At 42.8% G+C, this 22,329-nt stretch overlaps 1 protein-coding gene across 1 annotated transcript in view; it reads left to right on the forward strand.

Annotated features, from left to right (window-relative positions):
• The window catches only part of LOC126162711 (acyl-CoA Delta-9 desaturase), a 127,855-nt gene that overhangs the window by 86,316 nt on the left and 19,210 nt on the right, over positions 1-22,329 (forward strand). The window contains exons 4-5 of the mRNA XM_049919369.1: positions 7,237-7,442; positions 15,774-15,959. Of these exons, the coding sequence (XP_049775326.1) occupies positions 7,237-7,442; positions 15,774-15,959 (392 nt within the window). The remainder of the gene's footprint in view (positions 1-7,236; positions 7,443-15,773; positions 15,960-22,329) is intronic.

A 22,329-nucleotide genomic window follows, 5' to 3' on the forward strand; every position in this document is an offset into this window, starting at 1 on the left:
CAACACTTCACCGACAGTGCAACCTTGTAATAAAATTACCGTATTTTGAAAGCGATTCGGCTAAGGAACATGGTATGAAACCGCTATCTGCAACTCCCTCATACCGCTAGATATTTCTCACGTATGTGTAACGTATTCCATCTCAGTACCATGTCAGAGGTTCTGCGCTATATCCACTGTGTTATAGGCGATGACTGGTTGAGAAGGAGCACAAACAGTAGTAGATGGTGTGCTGATTGAGGTCGTAAGAAATGTACACTAGCTTTTCAGATCTCTAGTGTTACGCTATGTGTTAGAAAAGATGTCGATAATTTGGAATGAAGTCTTTCCATTCAAGCACATACGTGCAATGGGTCTTTAATGATGACAACCACTACTCAATCATATTTCTGGCACCCCCTTATCTCCAAACAACCCACTTTTCTCGAATCTATCTGCTACAGTAAAATTACCGCCTCATTTTAGGTACCCCCTATGCATCCTGCAAATGCCTCCTCAGACACTACGCTGCCATCCCTGCACTTCTGCGCACGTGATCGTTCCAATGTAAGTTGGAACTGAGTAGAGGTCAGAGGAAACTATATCTACCACCTCCTGCAATCGGTGCAGAAACAGGCGTTGCTGAGTTACTACGACAGAACTGTGTTTTGACCATTCGAGGGAAACGAAGCCTGCTCCTGCAACACAAAGCAGTATAAAAGACAGTACGGGAACTGGGGGAAGGATGTGGATTTTGCTACTGCATTGTGGTGCTTCTCTGAACTACATACAAATACTACAGATCCATGTTCATTCACATCTATCCCCCCAACATGCTATCTTCATGATTCTGTACCATCCATCAGAGAAAAATTACGACCTATAAAAGCTCAGCTAACTTCATCTGATACATACGAGTAACTAGATAAGATTTTTACCGCATCTCCCTCCTCTCATACGTTGCAAACAAATACTGCATGCGTGCAGGCATCGAGCACATGTGACGATCCTATTAAATATACAGGTATTCATCAACTGCACAGACCAGTTTAAAGTTCCATCACCTGTACTGTAGGAGGATGACCGCCATATCCCACAGACCATACTGTAAGCCGCAAGAGACGCACAGTGTGACCCTGTCTCGTTGTTTGAAACATTATTTTTTCTGCTCTAACACGCTTTGTACACTGTCAAATATTTTGTTTTTCTACCAAGAGTGTGAGATCTGTGTCAGGTTCTAACTTGACATTACGACGTTCCGATCCACTGCCTCTCGCAGACAGCAAGGACATCACCCCAAAGTACCATTATCCAAGACATCGCACTGTGACGCAATTGACGTCATTAAAGATAGCTGCTGTGACGTCAGCTGATGACTCCATCTACGTCATTCATCAAGATATTCTGATCCGTGGCCTCTTGCAGGCAACAAGGACATCACCCCAAAGTACAGTTACCCAAGACTTCGCACTGTGATATAAATTGACGTCATTCAAGATGACGCGAGTACCACTACCCAAGGTGGCTGGAAAGAGCCACACACTCACTGCCAAGCCCCCCATGGCAGGAAGTTTGGATTTAGGAGGCGTTGGCGTGGGTTTCCAAACTACATTTAAACTCATCTATCACATTGACCGAATAGCTGATGGCTCTGCATTCCGTTTCGACTGATTCCTCATAGTGCAGTCATGTGCGCGATCACTGTTTCGGTGCTACCCATCCTCAGAAGGTGTCACCCCCCACAAAACTCCTTCTCCGACTCAAACAAGCGCTGTCGGTCAATCATTATGTTGTAACCAACAGTGTGCCACTGGACAGATTCGATGTAAAAGACGCCATCGATGTACTCTAATAATAAGCATCACAGTTGATAGTGCCAACAATTTTAGCAATTTTACAGTAATTTCAACACTGACCAATCCTGCGGCAGCATGTTTCCTAATTTCAGTATCATAGCTAAACCACCCCTTCTCCACTTTGCGAGTATCATTGCGAATGTGTGACTGTGCAGTACGTCCATTCAGTGTTAATTCTCGAGCACATGAATCATCAAAGTATACCAGACAGCACTCCAGATATTTCTAACACCTCGAGCATAGTGCTTAATTTACGACCTATCTCTCTACATATGGGAGTCACAAAGCATTCTCGCTGTCTTAGGATAAAATTAGAGAGAAAGACCCTCCTCACACTGTCATTGACCAAACTGCCCTGCAGCACCGTTACCGGATTAATCTGCAAGAGACCAGAAGAAGACCGCTACACTCCATGTCTCGTGAATAAATGGAGCTTTCTGAGTCCTAACCCATCCAGGTGCATGAGATTTCTCGAGATGTACCCATTGTCGACGACGACATGTTGGTCTGATACTATACACTCCTATGATCACCGTCTCGGTATTTGTCTGGAAAACCATCTTATTCAGTAAGAGTCTTTCCGTATTTGACGATATGTAGAGCACATTGCAGGGTTTAATTGTTGGTGCAATATTGTGGTCTGCGTAAAATAGTTTTTTGCTGCTGAAAGCCTTGCTGCAGAAAGAAGGGAAAAAGGCGGACAGTGCTTCCACACCGGTGGCATCAGTAATTTGGCAGGTAAATTCCATAAGAGCCAATCATAATGCTAGATTCATTCACAAGACAGCCTTTGTGCCTGGATGTAGGAGCGTCTACAAACTGATTCGAACAAGATGGAGGCAAGGTATGTATGGAAGGTTCTGAGAAAGCAAGTGTTCAAAGAGAAGTTGAAGCACACCACCCATCTCTGGTGGGGATGCCGTCACTCATCAGCCACTGTTGCATTAACAGATTTCCAAACCTGTAGCTGTAGGATACCGAAAATTCATGACATTTTTTTCTCTTCTGTATGACAGTGCTTCAGATTCTGTTTGCGTAATTGTTCTGAATCGCCCCCCCCCCCCCCCCAACGGTAAACAAACGTGCCGCCCGGAGGCGTTTCGCGTATTGGATTGGTGTGAGCGCGCCTTGGAGTTCTGTGGCGAGGTGGACAGAGGGGTGTGCTGTAACTCACGTGATCGGCAAGGACGTGCCGGCGGAGGAGGTGAGGGCGGCTACATACTGGGAGCGTTGTGGCAGGCGTGGTTGCGGCAGCCCTAACCCGCTAGCCTGAGGGAGTGCGGCCCATGGTCGACAGAGCAGTGCTATGGATGCTGCGGCCAGGATAAGGTCGTGGCCGGGAGCAGCGGCGGCTGCGGCGTGGAGGGGGCCGCTGCAGCGTCGGGCGTTGAGTGGCGGGATGTGTTTTTTATTAGCGATATTTTCTTTAAACTGTATTCCATCGATTTCAGCGACCAATAGGATGATGCAAAGTAAAAAAAAAAACTAGCCCATACATGTGAAAAATATCGATTTAATTAATTTGAATAATTTTTTATATTAACATGGTGTTAGTGCTACAATAGCTAAGGGGAGGGTGTGCATGAGTGGGTGACATGGAGCCTAACAGCAGGTTAAGTGCAGAACACTAGGTTAATTTGCATAATTTTTATATAAACGCAGTACAAAAGCTTAAGGGAGTGGGTGACAAAGAAGAATGCACCAGAAATGGCGCTTAAAAGCATGTGGAATTCGAAAAGTGTACCAGAAAATGGTGGGAGAACGTAACTAATTACTTAATTTGGTATCAATGGTGGTAGAATAGTTTAAGGAAATGGGGGTGATATGGAAAACCACTTAACTGAACAACAGCTTTAGTACTGACAAAAGGCCCATCATTATGTTAAGACACCTGGAGTGCAGCGCTGAATCTTAGGTTATGCTTCATGTTTGCTCCATGTAATTACTTCTTACAAGACCTACATGTTTCCAAACAGAAGAGAATGATGAGCAAGAGAAATTCAACTCCCACAAACTGAATTTTTTTATAAATAAACAATATACTCCTGAATCCCCTGTTATGAGGCCCTTCCTCTCCACCATCAGACCGCCATCTTGGATTACATCATGGAAGGGAGGACAGTGCCCTCTGGTGGTGGTACAGTGTACTAGACCCAGACCTTATGGTGACCACACTTGATGGTGGTACTGCCTCTAATTTTTTAAATAAATGGTGTATGCAAAATGAAGAATTATGTCCAGCACAGGTTGAGTCCTCTCCCCAACCAATCCCTACTAGGATGAGGTGGCAGTCGGATGACTTAGGTTAGTGGAGGCAAACCCAAGTGTCCTTTCTTTCCCACCATTTTCTTAGGTTAGTAGAGGTAGCATTGTCCAATGGAATTTGAGCTTCCTGCCGGGGGGGAGGGGCATGGCAGGGGGTGTGGTAGGGGGGTGTGGCACTTTCCCGCCATCTTGGATAACGGTACTTGCGTCATCAGATGAAGTCACAGTCGCCATCTTGGATAATGTTACTTTGGGGTTGCGTCCCCCTTGTCCCAATACTGACGACTAAAGAGTATCGTACACTGGTTCCAGACCACGTATATCCCTTCATGACGATCATGCTTCCTGACAGCAGTGGCAATTTTCATCAAGTTAATGCACCATGTCACTAGGCCAGGAGTGTTTTGGAGTGGTTCGAGGAAGTCAGTGGCGAGTTCCAATTGATGTGCTGGCCCCCCAACCCACCAGACCTGAACCCAATCGAACAAATCTGGGATGGGACTGAACATGACATCACAGCTCATCTCCACCCTCCGCGGAATTTACGGGAATTAGGTGACATGTGTGTGAAGGTGTGGTGGCAACTTCCTCCAGCGACCTACCAATGCCTCGTTACTTCCATGCCACGACGCGTCGCCATTGTTATCCGAGCCAGAGGTGGCTATTAGATAGGTGGCCATGATGTTCTGGTTAATCAGTGTGTAACTAGTTAGGCCGGAGGAAGACAGTGGCAATCGGACGATGCGTAGTAAAAGAAAAATGGTTACTGGCTACTTGGAACACGTTCACATTACGAAAACGTAATTCCTATCAATTATGCCTTGATCTGATGATACCTGCATTGACTCCCTGTTTGGAGAAACTCAAAGCATTCCGTCTACTCACTGTGATAGAAGACACGTGCGCGAGATTGTTGCTTAGCAGCCTCTCACGTTTTCTCTGCGTAATTAATAGTGAACGTCCGGATCTTCAGTCAAATTGTTGTTTCCATTTTATTCAATATTTCGACGACCGACCCGTCCACTTCTTCAGGTGCCTCAACTTCTACTCGCTGTCTGGTCTCCAACCAGACTCTGAACTTATATAGGTCTCACGCCGCAGTTTAGAGCCCAGTTCGACTCTCAATGCCCGCTACGCCCCTGATATTCTTTTGTTTTCAAAGCCCGCACTGATATTTCGTGAAAAACACAGCGTTTCGAATGTCTGATGGAGGTGATAGCCGGCAAAAATCTTGATAAATTGATTGCCAGACCCCAACCTTGTTTAAATTGAAACATCCATCCTTTTGCCCTTCCTAATTTCGATGCATACCTTAATTAAGCCCTGGCAAAAATTTGGCCTTGGTTGCACGATACTGGTCCATTGTATTTCATTTTGTTACTATAATTGTGGAAGCGTGGCTTCTGGTGTATTTCACTTCCGTCAGTAAAGATAATGTTACAGACGATCTAGGTCTCTGAAAGCCGGGAGTGTACCGCATTGAATGCGCATGTGGCGTGTCTTGGATAAGGGAGAATAATAGGACAGTCACTAAGAGGTGCAAGGAACACACACAACTAAAACAGCTGAACAACCAGCTGTCAGCGGGCACTGTCCCTAGTAAAAATATGAAATTCGATGAGACAAGAACTACGATGAAAACGTTAAGTTTCAGGGACGCCTTAATTAAGGAATTTACCGAAATAAAGTGACAGAAAACCTAATAAACAAGGCTTCAGGTTTCAATTTCATGAAGGCTTCGGGTCCAGCACTCAGTTCATTAATATTTAGGCGGCCGTCAGATGCACCACAACAGGGAAATGCTGAGAGAACATGCGTTTCACAGAAAATCAGTGGACGCTGTGAAAAACAACAGACTATCATTAAATTGCGTAGTGGGCGTCAGGAGTCGAACTTACATTTATAAATATCTACATCTACCTACTACTCCGCAAGCCACCGTACGGAGCATGGTGGAGGGTACCTTGTTCTACTACTAGGCATTTTCTTTCCTGACATTTTCTTTCCTGTTCCACTCGCAAAAAGAACAAGGGAAAAACGACCGTCTCATAGGCCTCCGTGCGATCCCTAATTTCTGTCATGTTATCTTGGTGGTCCTTGCGCGAAATGTGCGTTGGCGACATTAAAATCGGTCTGCAATCAGACTCAGATGCCGATTCTGTAAATTTTCTCGGAAGTACCTCGCGGTAAGAATATCGTCATATCTCCACGGATTCCCATTCGAGTTCCCGAAGCATCTCCGTAATACTTTGGCGGTGATCGAACCTACCGGCGACGGATCCAGCAGCCTGCCTCTGAATTGTTTCGATATCTTCATTTAACCCGACCTGGTGTGGATACCACACACCCGACCAGTATTCCAGAATGAGTCGCATTAGTGTTCTATACGTGGTCTTCTTTATAGATGATCTACACTTTCCTAAAAATTCTCCCAATAAACCGAAGTCGACCATCCGCCTTCCCTGCTACCGCCATTACGTGGCCGTTGCACTTCATATGGTTGTGCGACGTTATGCCCGTATGTGTAATCGACGCGAATCTATCAAGCAGCATACTACTAACGCTTTGTTTGAACATCACGCCATTGTTTTTCTTACTCATCTGCGTTAACTTTCATGTTTATACATTTAGCGCAAGATGCCACTCATCATAGCAACTAGAAATTTTGTCTAAGTCATCTTGTATCGTCCTAAAGATACTCAACGACGATCCTTCCCGTACACTACCGCATCATCAGCAAACAGACGCAGATTGCCGCTCACCCTGTCCATCAGATCATTTAAGAGACTAAGAACGGTTCTATAACACTTCCGTGGGGCACTCGTGACGACAATCTTGAAATAGCGGCGCGAGGTCGACAATAGTTCACAATCTGGTTCGAGTCTAGGCAGTGAGTACACATAACAGCACAACTCGAAGCACCTGAAGAAGAGTACTTGATCAGTCATCGAAATATTGTCCATAAAGTGGAAACGACAACTCGCCAGAACACTCGGAAGCCAGTTACAGTGCGTTCGCTGGGCTCTCCATTTGGATTCACAGCGCGGATTGCTTAGAAAACTGGTCTCTGTTATGAAATGGAAAGGACCTTCCTCTTGGGGGCGTAAGTGACGTTGTGGGCCTCCACCTGTTGCAGGGCAGCATCTACAGGTGGGTGCTGGAGCACCGCCTGCACCACAAGTACCACGGCACTGACGACGACCCGTTCAACTACCGGCGCGGCTTTATGTTCTCGCACGTGACCAGCCGCCTGCTCAAGCCACACCCACGCTTTCAGGAGGTCGCCGCCACCATCGACATGAGTGACATCGAGGCCGACTCCATCGTCATGTTCCAGCACAGGTGCGCGCGCCGGCCGTTCGCCGCAGTGCTGTTATCCTTCCGCCGATTGCGGCTGTTCGGATTAGAGATATATGTTTTCGTTCCATTTATCCATTTGAGATTTTCAAGAACGTAGAACATGTTGTTATGTATTCGCAGGCCTTTTCATCTCTGCAAAACTACTACAACCTACACTTACTGACACTTTCTTACCGTAGTCAGGCCTTGGTCTCTACAACTTTTACTCCACCCCCACCCCTAAATTCCTTCCATTACCAAACTGATGACTCCTTGAAGCCTCAGAATGTGTCTATATCAAATGATCCCTTCATTTCGCCAAGCTGTGCCATAAATTTCTTTGCTCCCCAATTCTGTTGAGTACCTCCTCCTCATTTATTCATTCTATCCATCTAATCTTCAGCATTCTTCTGTAACACCACATTATCTTCTTGTCCTAACTGTTAACTATCTATATTTTACTTCCGTATGAGGCTCACTCCAGATAAATACCTCCACAAATTACTTCCTACCACTTAAATTTATATTCGACGTTAATACATTTCTCTTCTTCAAAAACGCTGTCCTTGCTGTTGCCATTCTGTATTTTATAGCCTCTTTATTTCAGCCACCGTAATTTATTTTACTACCCAAATACCAAACTGATCTACTAATTTACTACCCAAATAGCAAACTGCTCTATTACTTTTAGTGTCTCACTTCCTACACCAATACCCTCAGCATCACCTGATTTAACTCAACTATATTCCACTATCCTTGTTGTACTTCTGTCGATGTTCGTCTTAATTATTTGCAAAATGCTTTCTGTTCCGTTTAATTTCTCTTCCAAGCCCTTCGAAATCTGTGAAACAATTATAATGTCATCAGAAAACCTCAAAGTTTTTATTTCTCCCCCCCCCCTCTCCCCCCTGAACTTGAATTGCCTTTCAAAATTTCGCCTTTGTTTCCTTACTGCTTGCTCAATTCACAAATTGAATAATATCGGGGACAGACAACAGTGCCTCAATCCCATATCAGCTACTGCTTCTCTTTAATGTCTTTAGACTCTTATAATAACTAAAGCATGGTGTCTGTACAGGTCATAGACAACCATTAGCTCTCAGCATTTCTTCCCTGCTACCTTCCGAATTTAAAGAGTGTATTCGAGTCAACATTGTCGAAAGCTTATCCTAAATCTACAAATGCTACAAACTTAGGTTCGGTATTGTCCCGCATGTTCCAACATTTCTCTGAAACCCAAATCAATTTACCCCGAGGTCTTATTGTATCAGTCTTTGCATTCATCTGTAAATAATTCGTGTCTGTATTTTACGACTATTACTTATTATTCCAAATTTTTGCTAAATGCAAATTTCATGACTTCAGCTGCAAAGGGTATAGACGCATTACCCAACTGTGACATACGAAAAGAAACCTATGGTACAGTTTGACGAAATGAAGGGGTTGCTTGATATAGGACACATTGCGAGGCTTCATGGAATCATCAGTTTGGTAATGGAGGGAATTTGGGGGGGGGGGGGGGGAGTAAAAATTGTAGAGGGTGACCAAGGCCTGGTTAAGGTAAGAAAGTGCCAATGAGTGTGGGTTGTAGTAGTTACGCAGAGATGAAAAGGCCTGCACCGGGGCTCAAACACAAATTTTCCACTTATCGCAAGGGATCGCCTTAACCACTTATGCTATCCATGCACGCTTTCCAGACCGGTCCAAATCTCCGTATGTCACAGTTCACTTCCTTATATCGTAGTCTTATCTATGTTTCCCTTTAAGCTCGCAACATTACTTGATTTCCGCTTAGGGAGAATAACTCTACCACAAGCAATCGAGACCACGTTTATCTCGTGCACTCCGTCTCGTCTTACGATACTTACATGTGATTTGAAGATTAGTAGCTGTATGAAATACAGGGTTCGTCAAAATTATGTTAATTCACAAATGGCAGAAACAATTTATTAACTTTATATATATCAATAAACGAAATACATCGAATGTGTTAAGTGATGCACTGCAAGCGTCAAATACTTGCTAACTCAATCTGTTAGCCATCGCGTTCAGTACGTAGAAACCAACGATTAACAGCAGAATTTAAAGCCCGTACGCACATTTCACTGGGAACTGGTGATATCACACCCAATATATGGTTCTTTGGGTCACTGAAGTCGCGAACTTTCCTGCAGTAAACGCGCTACCAAGCCCCATAACCAGAAATCACGTGGCTTTAAGTCCTGCTTCCTGGATATTCGTAATTTCAGCTAAACTCTGACAGCATTCCACTCACTTATGTTTCTGCGCCAATGTTAAAGCTGAGCGACTTGGATGTGTCACGGTCTCATCCCACGGTCCTGGTGACACAGTGTTTACTGAGGAATTTTTGTTTCCAAAACGTATCGTACGCTTGATTTCGAAGGACTCTGCAGCACGGCTTCTTGTACAACAGCGATGTTTTATTCACATCTTCCTGCTCTTGGACGTCCTGCATTGCTCGATAGTTGTTAGCTACAGACCCAGTATCCACAAACTTCTTGTAGATGCGATACACTGTAAAATGGCTAGGTGGTTCATATGAAGATCGCATTATAACGTTTTCATGGACAAGATTCAGTGAGCCGTACATTTCCATCAAGCTTGCTGCAAATCGTCTTTGCTCCAGTGTAAATCTTTCAGCCATTGTGTCAACTAAAAACAGAATAGATTGAAGACGTTACAATGATCAGTTGCGCGACAGCGAAAAATGCAATATTATAATATATTTCAATAAATTATGTCTGCTCTCTACGTGTTATGTCCATTTCAGTGTCAACATATTTTTGATTAATCCTGTATTATCAGAATGAAATATTCACTCTGCAGCGGAGTGTGCGCTGAGATGAAACTTCCTGGCAGAGTAAAACTGTGTGCCGAACCGAGACTCGAAATCAGGACCTTTGCCTTTCGCTGGCGGTAGAGCACTTGCCCGCGAAAGGCAAAGGTCCTGCAGCGGAGTGTACGCTGATATGAAACTTCTGTGCCGAATCGAGACTCGAACTCAGGACCTTTGCCTTTCGCGGGCAAGTGCTCTACCGCCAGCGAAAGGCAAAGGTCCTGATTTCGAGTCTCGGTTCGGCACACAGTTTTAATCTACCAGGAAGTTTCATCTCGGCGCACACCCCGCTGCTGAGTGAACATTTCATTCTGGAAACATCCCCCAGGCTGTGGCTAAGCCAAGTCTCCGCAATATCCTTTCTTCCAGGAGTGCTAGTTCTGCAACGTTCACAGAAGACCTTCTATGAAGTTTGGAAGGTAGGAGACGAGGTGCTGGCAGACTTGAAGCTGTGAGGACGGGTCGTGAGTCGTGCTTGGGCAGCTCAGTCGGTAGAACACTTGCCCATGAAAGGCAAAGGCCCTGAGTTCGAGTCTCGGTCCGGCACACAGTTTTAATCTGCCAGGAAGTTTCAACCCTGTATTATACCAAATTATTCGCTGAATGCGAATTTCCTGACTGACTGTCAAAAATATGTATCGTAAACCGACTCGGGGTATACTACGAAAAGAAGGGTCTTGATTCCTTGTGGTGGTGGCGTTCTCCCAGAGCAGGTGTCAAGTAATGTTGCGAGCTTAAAGAGAGACGTACATTAGACTACGATATAAGGAAGTTCACAGTGACGTATGGAGGAGGATTGGCCTGGGAAGCGTGCAAGGCCAGCCGAAATGGTTAAGGCGACCACCTGTCGTAAGTTGGAAGTCTAGCTTATAGTCCCAATCTGGTACAAATTCTCGTATGTCGCAATTGGGTAATACATCTTTGTAGCTGATATGGAATTCGCATTCAGCGAATAATTTGGAATAATATTTCATACAACTGCTGATCGTCATCATTTGTAAGTTTTACTTATTAAATTGATGGTTCTGTAATATTCGTCCCTGTCGGCGCCTGCCTTCTTTGCAATTTGGAATATACTGCATAACCCACGAAATTGTTTTGTTATGGTATGTATTTGTATGGTGGGCCGGCCGGTGTGGCCGTGCGGTTCGAGGCGCTACAGTCTGGAACCGCGTGACCGCTACGGTCGCAGGTTCGAATCCTGCCTCGGGCATGGATGTGTGTGATGTCCTTAGGTTAGTTAGGTTTAAGTAGTTCTAAGTTATAGGGGACTGATGACCACAGATGTTAAGTCCCATAGTGCTCAGAGCCATTTGAACCATTTTTATTTGTATGGAGTGTAGCCATGTATAGAAGTGAAACGTGGACGATAAATAGTTTAGACAAGAAGCTTTCAAAATGTGGTCCTACAGAAGAATGCTGAAGATTATTTGGGTAGATCATATAATTAATGAGGAGGTACTGAATAGAATTGCAGAGAAGAGAAATTTGTGGCACAACTTGAAGAATGGATCGGTTAGTAGGAAATATTCTGCGGCATCAAGGGATCACCAATTTAGTATTGGAGGGCAGCGTGGAGGGTAAAAATGATAGAGGGAGACCAAGAGATGAATACACTAAACAGATTCAGAAGGATGTAGGTTGCAGTAGGTACTGGGCGATGAAGAAGCTTGCACAGGATAGAGTAGCATGGAGAGCTGCATCAAACCAGTCTCTGTACTGAAGACCACAACAACAACAACACGGTATGTCCTCCCACGAACCTCAATAATTCTGACGGAATTTCAGGGGGCTTATTTCGATTTTGATCTTGTATTGTTCTGTTAAATTTGCTCGCCGTATCGTATCTCGTGTTTTATTTTCATGTATTTCCTCTTCCCTCTCAATAATATGACCTTCAAGTTTGTTTCCTGTGAACAGCTCTTATAGATGTATTCCTTCCACCTTCAAGCCTTCCCTTCCTTGTATAGTACTGGCTTGCCAACTGAGATCTTCATATTCATGCAGCTGCTTCTCTTTTCTCTAAAGGTTTGCTTATTTTTCCAGTTGGTGGCATCTATGCTGCCCCTAGTCATGTAAGCTTCTATAGCTTTGCATTTCTCCTATAAACGTTCTTGATTTACTGTTGTGCCCTTTCTGTCAATCACAGTTTTGCGATGTCTATATTCTCTTTTGCTAGCATCATTTGCTGCCCTTTTCCGTTCTCTCCTTTCATTAATTACATTCAGTTCTTCTTGTGTCATCCAAGAATTTCTACTGAGCTTTGTATTTATACGAATTTGATCCTCTGCTGCCTTCACTATATCACCCCTCAAAGTAGGCCATTTGTCTTCTAATGTATATCTTTCCCCTGTTTCAATCAATCGTTACCTAATACTCCCTTTTAAAATGTCGGCAATCTCTGGTTCTATTAATTGATCCAGCTTCAATCTCATTATTTTCCTACATTTCTGGAATTTATTCCGTTTTAATCTGAAGCTCATAAACAATAAATTATCATCATCTGCCGCTAGAAATGTTTTTCAATTTAAAATTTGATTTCGAAAATTCTGTTTGATCATTATACAATCTATTCGAAATCTTCCTGTGTCACCAGGTCTTTTCCACTTATAGCCTACTTTCATGATTCTTAAATCAGCTATTTGAAATGACTAGATTGTTCTCAGTGCAAAATTATTTGTACCAGGAGATGTCCTCTTTCATTCTTTTCCCCCAGTCCATGTTTATCGACTACTTTTTCATCTCTTCCTTTGCCTATTGTCAGATAAGTCCGCTATTACAATTAAAGTATCGCCTCCCTTAACTATCTGAATAATATGTTTTATCTCATAACACATTCTTTCACTCTCTTCGTGATCTGCAAAGTTAGTAAACACATAATTTTGTATTATTTAAGTAGGTTTAACTTTGTGTCTACTTTTACTACGTTAATGCGTTTACTATGCTATTCATATTAGCTCATCTGAATTCCTATATTCGTATTCATTACTAGAGTTTCTCCTGTATTTTCCCTGTTTTATTTTATGTTGGTCAACCAGTAATCACATGACCAGAAGTTCTATTTTTCCTACCACCATACTTCATTAATTCCCACTATGTCTAACTTGAGCCTACCAATTTTGCCTTTTATGTTTTCTAAATTATCTCCACGAATAAGAGATTTAACATTCCATGCTGCGACACGCAGAACCCCAGTTTTGTTTTTCCTGATAACATTATTTTGGCTATTCTCTCGCCAAGGATGCGAACGAGAGGCTATTTTAATCTCGTAATATTTTACCCATATTTCATATATAAAGCTGGTAGTTTCCCCTTGCTTTCAGCCACGCGTATTAGCAAGCAAGTACATGTTGGATAATGTTGCAATGTCATATGAGATTAATCGTCCAGACTGTTGCCTCTGCAACTACTTGAAAGGCTGCTGCTCCTCCTCAGTAACTACATGTAAGTCTGGCCTCTCCACTGGTAAGTCTTCGTTGCGGCCGCACCTAGGGTACGGCCTATTTATCCAAGGCTGTCTGCAACTCGTCCGCGTCTTGAACTATTCTCTGTCTGGAACTCTCCCTTGCTTGATGTATGAGGACCTCTATATCCGACATTGGGAGCTGTTTACTTAAGGACGGTTCAAGACTACATCGCTTTTTACCTCAAATTTGCAATCAGTGAGCGTGAAATCAGTAAGTTCCCAATGTATGTGACCTTTTAATGGTCTGAGCGGCTTGCACTGTACATCTCCACCTAAGTTACAAGACTTACAGCTGATATTCATACATAGACGTTGTTTTTTTTCTGGCAACCTTCATGATTACAATCATTACAGTGATGATGATGATGAAAATGGTGGTATTGGTGAATTTCTTCAAGCTCTTACTTACAACGTGATTTTCTGCCGGATGTCTATTGGAATTAACAATAAATCTTTAGTCATGTGCAAAGATAACTAACTCGGCTTGCTGTGCATTTGCTGGCAGGTCGTTTTCGTACAGTTTAAAGAGTAGTAGAACTTGAATTGAACCTCATGGAATTCTGTTAATGTCTCTAAATAGAGAAATATCTGCCCTGTCTACATTTTTATAATTATGTTGCAGAACTTTCTGCATTATTTTTGTCTTACGCGACGTTATTTGTAGTTAGTTATTTCCATAGATCATTTGAATGATACTTTTATCGAAAGACTGTGGAACTGGTCAGTTTACAGGATACGTACACATGGTTGCTTTTATTATATATGAACACATTACTATTTTTAGTCCTACTCATGCAACTATCCTTTTTTCTGGCTACCAGTTTTTGTGTGGAACTTTGTCAGTGGAATAGGAGGAGTTGTCCAGGAAAAATCGTTTTAAATTAGTTTTAAAAATTGCTTCGATAACTGTCAGATTTTTATGTTATTGGGCAAATGATCAAAACTTTTTGTTGCTGCATATTACACTCCTTTCTCAGCCACTGACAGCTTCAACAAAACATAATAAATGTCATTTTTCCCTCTAATGTTGTAGGTATGGGCATCACTATTCTCAAATTGTGATGGATCTTGCATACATTCGAAAGAGCGTGGCAATCCATGTTGCGACTTACGAACGCGTGTATTGCATCTCAAGGAGGTCACTTTGAACATCCGTTGTGATGTGGATGTTTGTTTGCACTGTGTTCCAGGACGATTTGTTGTTCTCGCACATACACCTTCCGTTACAAGACACATGCTCATACGCCCTTTTTTCCTCCATTTCCAACCAGGAATTCGTCTTTGTAGTTTGATAGTTTTATTAATGGTCACCATGTGTAGGGAATAGGAGTGGACACAAAATTGAGCCCTGTGGGATTCCCTCTGTGACTTCAACAAAAGATAATAAATGTCATTTTTCCCTCTAATGTTGTAGGTATGGGCATCACTATTCTTCTCAAACTGTGATGGATCTTGCATAGATTCGAAAGAGTGTGGCAGTCCATGTTCCGACTTGCGAACGCGTGTATTGCATCTCAAGGAGATCACTTTGAACATCTGTTGTGATGTGGATATTTGTTTGCACTTTGCTCCAGGACGATTTGTTGTTCTCGCAAATACACCTTCCGTTTCCAGACACATGCTCATAGGACCTTTTTCCCTCCATTTCCAACCAGGAACTTGTCTCTGCAGTTTGATGGTTTTATTAATGGTCACCATGTGTAGGGAATAGGAGTGGGCACAAAATTGAGCCCTGTGGGATTCCCTTTCTGACTTTTTTTCTCCCACTCCTAGTCACTAAAATTATCTGCTTTTCCGATATTGTCTGAATTAGTCAGCACAACATTTTGCATTCCGTTTCTAAAGTATTATTCAAACCAACTGTTCCATAAAACCAGTAGCTCCAGAAAACTTGAGTTTTTCTATGAGAGTAATTATCTACACAATCAAACGCCTTGAAAGGCGAAGACAGCTCACTGTATGAATAGCGACTGTGAGAGGAGAAGTGTTGTTTGTGGACGGGACGGCGCAGGTACTGGGCGCCGCTGACGCTGCTGCTGGGGGTGGCGCTGCCGCTGTGGCTGCCGCTGCTCGTGTGGGAGGACGTGCCAGTGCCCGCCATGGTCATAGCGGTGATGCTGCGACTCGCCATCCTCTGGCACGTCGCCGGCCTCATCAACAGCGGCGAGCAGATCTGGTCACTCTCCGTCAAGAATAAGTGAGTCCTGCCTACCTCTTACCACACGCTCTTGAAATGCTGTTAACACTTCGCAGACCGGCAGCTTAGAAGGGAACCTCCCCATCGCACCCCCCTCAGATTTAGTTATAAATTGGCACAGTGGATAGGCCTTGAAAAACTGAACACAGATCACTTGAGAAAACAGGAAGAAGTTGTGTGGAACTATGAAAAAAATAAGCAAAATATGCAAACTGAGTAGTCCATGCGCAAGATATGCAACATCAAGAAAAGTATGAGCTCAGGAGCGCCGTGGTCCCGTGGTTAGCGTGGGCGGCTGCGGAACTAAAGGTCCTAGGATCAAGTCTTCCCTCCAGTGAAAAGATTAATTTTTTATTTTCAGGCAATTATTATCTGTCCGTCCGATGCGAGTGATGGGAGTGATTATCACATCCACAAGAAAACCTAAATCGAGCAAGGTAGAAAAATCTTTTTACCCATTAGCCAAGTGTACAAGTTAGGTGCGTCGACAACATATTCCTGTCATTTGACGCACATGTCGTCACCAGTGTCGTATAGAATATATCAGACGTGTTTTCCTGTGGAGGTATCGATTGACCTATGACCTTGCGATCAAATGTTTTCGGTTCCCATTGGAGAGGCACGTCCTTTCGTCTACTAATCGCACGGTTTTGCGGTGCGGTCGCAAAACACAGACACTAAACTTATTACAGTGAACAGAGACGTCAATGAACGAACGGACAGATCATAACTTTGCGAAAATGAAGAAAGTAAACTTTTCACTGGAGGGAAGACTTGAACCAAGGACCTCTCGTTCCGCACCTGCTCACGCTAACCACGGGACCACGGCGCTCCTGAGCTCATACTTTTCTTGATGTTGCATATCTTGCGCATGGACTACTCAGTTTGTATATTTTGCTTATTTTTTTCATAGTTCCACACAACTTCTTCCTGTTTTCTCGATTGATCTGTGTTCAGTTTTTCAAGGCCTATCCACTGTGCCAACTTATAACTAAATCTGAGGGGGTGCGACGGGGAGGTTCCCTTGTTAGAAGAATATCGGGTCTAGGAAACTGGTCATTTATGCCAATGTTTTAAGCGTTACTGTCATATATGTAACTGACGAATCCTAAAGAGTAATACATACCAGTACTAAGAAAAAACCAAACTTCAAGATTCTCACAGTTACTTTAGGTCTTTGATAGAACACAAATTCTAAAATAATTATGCCAGGAAGAATAATGTCGTCGTCTTCTGACTGGATTGATGCGCCCCGCATTATCCTTCAAAAAAAAAAAAAAAAAAATAGTGATAGGTGAGTTATCGAGAAGTTTCTTCCATTTGACCTTCCAAAATCTCTTTCTGGCTTAAAAAACATGTGTTTATTGCAGAGTCACGGCAAACTGCAAAACCTAATGAGTGCACGCGCGACATCATGTTATTACGATGTACTGGTTCAGCCATTCGCGGCAGCAGCTGTTACGCTCGCTAACTTTTCTTTCGAAATAATTCTAGACTCTGTTGACAGAAGCAGCACCAGTCAACGGGCGGGTAGCGAGACGCCCGTACAGTGTTCTCGTGCGCAATGAGTTCAATACGAGCGACAGATGTCTCGCGCGTGGAAGGAATCGCGGCTCTACCCATACTCGGGCGCGGTTTTTTGGCACAAGAGCTGTGGCCCAAACTACGCCATATACTGGGAGCTTATCTACAAAGATAGGACGGACATTAAGAATATATAGCACTAGAAGTCTGTTTTATCCGCCAGCCAGGATTAGAGTTTGCTTTGGCTCGGTTAAACGTAATCTATAATTAAGGAACTCTCGTATTTACAAAATCCATTTCCATTGTGGGAAAACGTATGTTGACCAGACACTTCGCACCGTTCATAACATATTTGTTGAACACTGTCATCACACACGATTTCTACAATTCAATAAAATTGCGGTAGTGGAGCACTCACTCTCTCGCCGAGAGACACAGAGTGATATATGACGAGAAACTGGTAGTTGCTCCTGTGTCTCATAGTTGCTCCTCTGTCTCACTGTTGGGTCTCTGTATTACGGGAATCAACTGAAATTAGATTGACAGATATTTTTGTAAATGGAGACAAGGGCTACTCTTCAATTAAAATGTGGAATCTCGTTTATCTGATATTAGAAAACGACAGTCTTTGACTCGACTGGCAGGATCGGGATGTTGTGCCACACATACTCGGTAGGGAATTATCGTTTTTGCGCCTTTACCACCGACGTGCTGAACTTTCACTTTGCATTAGGTGGCAGTGGCAGCAGGATGATTTTTGGCGCACGCGCCGTTGGTTTCCCGCGGTGTATAAAAGGGCCACCCAACTCCGCTTCTGCGCTGGCTCTCGTCTCAGAGATAAACCAGTTCCACTCCTGGTGGTAGAAAATTATCACTACCAGTATTTGACCGGCAAGGGGAAGAGAGGTGGTAAGGTAAAATTCCGTATCACTAGTCTTTCTTTGCACCAGCATCTCCGCAATCACTACGTTTACAAACGGCACAACTTCGGAAGACGAAAACCTAATTTCTAAAACCATTTTCTGTTGTCGTGTTTACATGTTAAAGATTGAAGCCGTTTTTTCTAGACCGGTCTTCGACCATAGATACTAGTAGACTGGCCTTGCTGTGCAGAAGCTATAGGGCTAGTGTGGCTCCAACATAAACCACGTGACTGTTGGCAAAACGTGGCGGGATTTCAAATCAGCGGTCTGCCATCCTATGTTTGTATCGTATTTTACCCACATTTCTCAATTGACTGTCAAACGCTTCCTTTTTCATTTGCGAAAAATTATGGCAGAACTACATTTGACCTGGATTTGCCCACAGTATCATTTATAAAATCTAACAAATACATCGAACGCCCCTCTGGTACCGAGCGAGGTGGCGCAGCGGTTAGACAATGGACTCGCATTCGGGAGGACGACGGTTCAATCCCGCGTCCGGCCATCCTGATTTAGGTTTTCCGTGATTTCCCTAAATCACTCCAGGCAAATGCCGGGATGGTTCCTCTGAAAGGGCACGGCCGTCTTCCTTCCCCATCCTTCCTTAATCCAATGAGACCGATGACCTCGCTGTCTGGTCTCCTTCCCCAAAACAACCCCAACCCTGCGCGAGTTTCTTTGGCTTCTCTTTGGCCCCTCTGGTGGGCAGCGGGACGAAATTACTATAAACTATCAATTAAAGTAAAATGTCGTAAAAATTCTTTTAAACACTAAGAGTGGGCTCGTGTCAAAACTTTAAATGTTGGATTAGCCGCGTTTTGAGCTCTAGTCACTTTATAAAAGAAAATGGGATATGGGAATTATGTCAACTATAGGTGCCAAAATTGTCGACTTTAGGAGCAGGTCCATTTTAGAGTATCAATTTTAGGTGCACTTCAAAGGTTCAGTTCCTACTATTTTTACAAAAGTTTAAACTATCAGTTTTAAAAAAATGATATTTTAGATGAAAGGTGAGACTTTGAAGTTTCAGAAAATAATTTTGGAGCCTACATTTATTTGATAGTATTAGAAAGTAGAAAAAATTCTCTTCAGGTGTCAACTATAGGTACTTTTACCTTATTATAATCTCACTTGTATATACAAAAAGGCGATGCCGATGGCTTAAAGTTTTTCCGTTTCAGGGCCTGTATCCAAAGCTGCCTTCGGTTTTCATCCTTAGGGAACCTATGAGTAGGAACGAGAAACAGTTATATTTACTTCTGTAACCGAATTATCACAGATAGTTTCCAAAATTTAATATGAGTCTGACTTTACAGGCATCACTTTCAATACTTTAATTTACGTGATACTCTATTTCAAGTGTAAAAAACATATAAAAGTCACTTCAGCAGATTTCAATAAACGCATCTGCACTGTCATAGAAACACACGTGAAATGTAATGCAATTTTCCCCGACAAAAGCCGGCCGGTGTGGCCGTGCGGTTCTAAGCGCGTCAGTTTGGAACCGCGTGACCGCTACGGTCGCAGGTTCGAATCCTGCCTCGGGCATGGATGTGTGTGATGTCCTTAGGTTAGTTAGGTTTAAGTAGTTCTAAGTTCTAGGGGACTGATGACCTCAGTAGTTAAGTCCCATAGTGCTCAGAGCCGTTTTTGAACCCCGACAAAACGCTGAGTACAGCCATAAGCGCAACACGAAACAACCATGTTTTGCCAACATTCACGTGACTTTAGCCCAGAGATGTTGGAGCCAGGAAAATGACGTCAGGGCCAGTCTATTATATTTATGGTCGAAGAGACCGGTCAAAAATTAGTTTTCCGAGCGTCAGTTGTTTTATAAAAATGGCATCTGGTGATCAGCTGTTCCGGCTTCTGATTCAGTCAGCACAACGACTGTCTCTTTTCAATCAAACGTATCAGAGGTAGGCAATTTCATGCTCAGTCTAATATTTCTATTTCCCTTTAACTGCACAAAATGTCACTCCTTCCAGATTAGCCAAAAAATTTTAAAAACAAGATGTAACCTAACAACACAAGAACGTTACAAAAACAGCTGTGTATTTACATGGCAGTGAAAGTCGATTATCGAAGTTGTAATGTTATCTCAAAAAAAATAAAAGAGGAACTGGACTTTGAATTGAAACGCTAGTGTTGCATTCTTACGAAAATTATTTGTTCGAAGTCGAAACACATTACTGTGACCACAGTCCGAGTAGAACAATGAAAGATATCACAATATAAAGTCTGTTCTAAATGACAAATGTAGTTCATGCTAAGTAAGACTTATTTTCTTACCTGCTTACATCGTCATCAGGTTCAGAGCCTTTGTTCATTAGCAGATATATTTGCTGACGGAGGAATGTGATAACGTGAAGTATAATGCGATAAAATATTTTGCATTAAATTATAAAAATATTAACCGGACTTGGTGAAATAAAATTTAGACTGCATGTTTCGGCTTTTTTCACGTGCAGTCGGCACATACAGGCGTGCGAATCGACACGTCACCAAGGCAGTCACTTCCAACGTAATTAGAGCTGAAACATTTAAAAGAAGCTATAGATATTATTAGTAAAGGACAGTGGCATCACTTCCAATGAATAAAACATTTATGAAGTTAAAGACAACTGTTAGTACTCATAATTTACAACGAGCAAATAAAATGGCGTGCTTAAAGTATTGGAAGGTGACAGACAACAGGCAGATTCTGAGATGTGATTCGTGACTCAACATTTTTACGGATGAACATCTTAATTCATCTCAGAAATTGTACATGATGACAGTATTACACGAAACATGGAATTTTTGCTTTAAATTAAATACATCAATTTATAAAACGTGGAAATCAAGCAGCAGGAACCGAATTCACAGAACTGATATTGGAGTGTTTACACGACGGACCAGAAGCGGCATTGGGAAACTGATTTACGAAATCCGGTTTTGGGAGCCGTATGTAAACATAATGATTATCACATGAAAAAGAAAACAGTGCTAGTGGCATTAGGTCAGGTACTAATCAACACATGGCCAGTCTAGAATTCTTGAACGTTGTTCTGAACTGAAATATACTTATGATTTTAAGTGACGCATTGATGTATTCGTTAGTAGAATATAATATATTCTACTAACACATATTCTATAGTATAGAGACGTCAGTTTTGAATTCTGCGGGAAGTGATTAGTCGTGTGGGCTTGGGTGACTTCTTCATTTGAAGCTACGAGGTTCGCTGTAGTGGTTTACACTGAAGCTTAGTTAGAAACATTCTTGATGTAGAACTGAAAGTTCTCCTGTAACTCGTTCCTTGATAATGGGACTCTATTGGTAAGCAAGCGAGAGTATGTGCTACGTAACATGTTCCAAAACGCCGCGCATAAAAACGTGATTTTTCTGGGATTGATTGGGTTCTATTGGTGATACAAAGGAAGGGTCAAGTGTATCGTATAGCCCTTGTGCTAGGGACCATTTTTATACCCAACAGAAGAATCGTTTTACTGTAACTATCCTGCGATACACGGTCAGACTATAAATATTACACTCTTCCTCCAGCTTAGGGAAATGAAGCAAATCGGCTGGTTCTTTTTGCATCATGTGTGGTCCGTGGTGCGTCTTAAGAGGTTTATGGAGACACCATTTAGTTCATGGGCGGCTCCTGAGAAATCCCGGAAGACGTGGTTTTTGGGTACCAATCCGAGCCGCGGATTCCAAGACGGCTGTGAACAGCAAATGTCTGAAATGTTTACGATATATTCCTAAGATCCCGATCTCTAACAACCTTGAATATTTTCTCGATATGTATCTCTGTTTTCGTGATACAAAGGTTCAAAGTTACCCTAATTATATACGTAAAATATGCACCCAAAATCTGATGTGAGGCGAAAGCTTAGTTTATAAATTGACTTAGCACGGAGAAATATGCTGTGAAGTG

Source organism: Schistocerca cancellata, chromosome 2 (assembly GCF_023864275.1).
Source record: "Schistocerca cancellata isolate TAMUIC-IGC-003103 chromosome 2, iqSchCanc2.1, whole genome shotgun sequence".
NCBI lineage: Eukaryota > Metazoa > Arthropoda > Insecta > Orthoptera > Acrididae > Schistocerca > Schistocerca cancellata.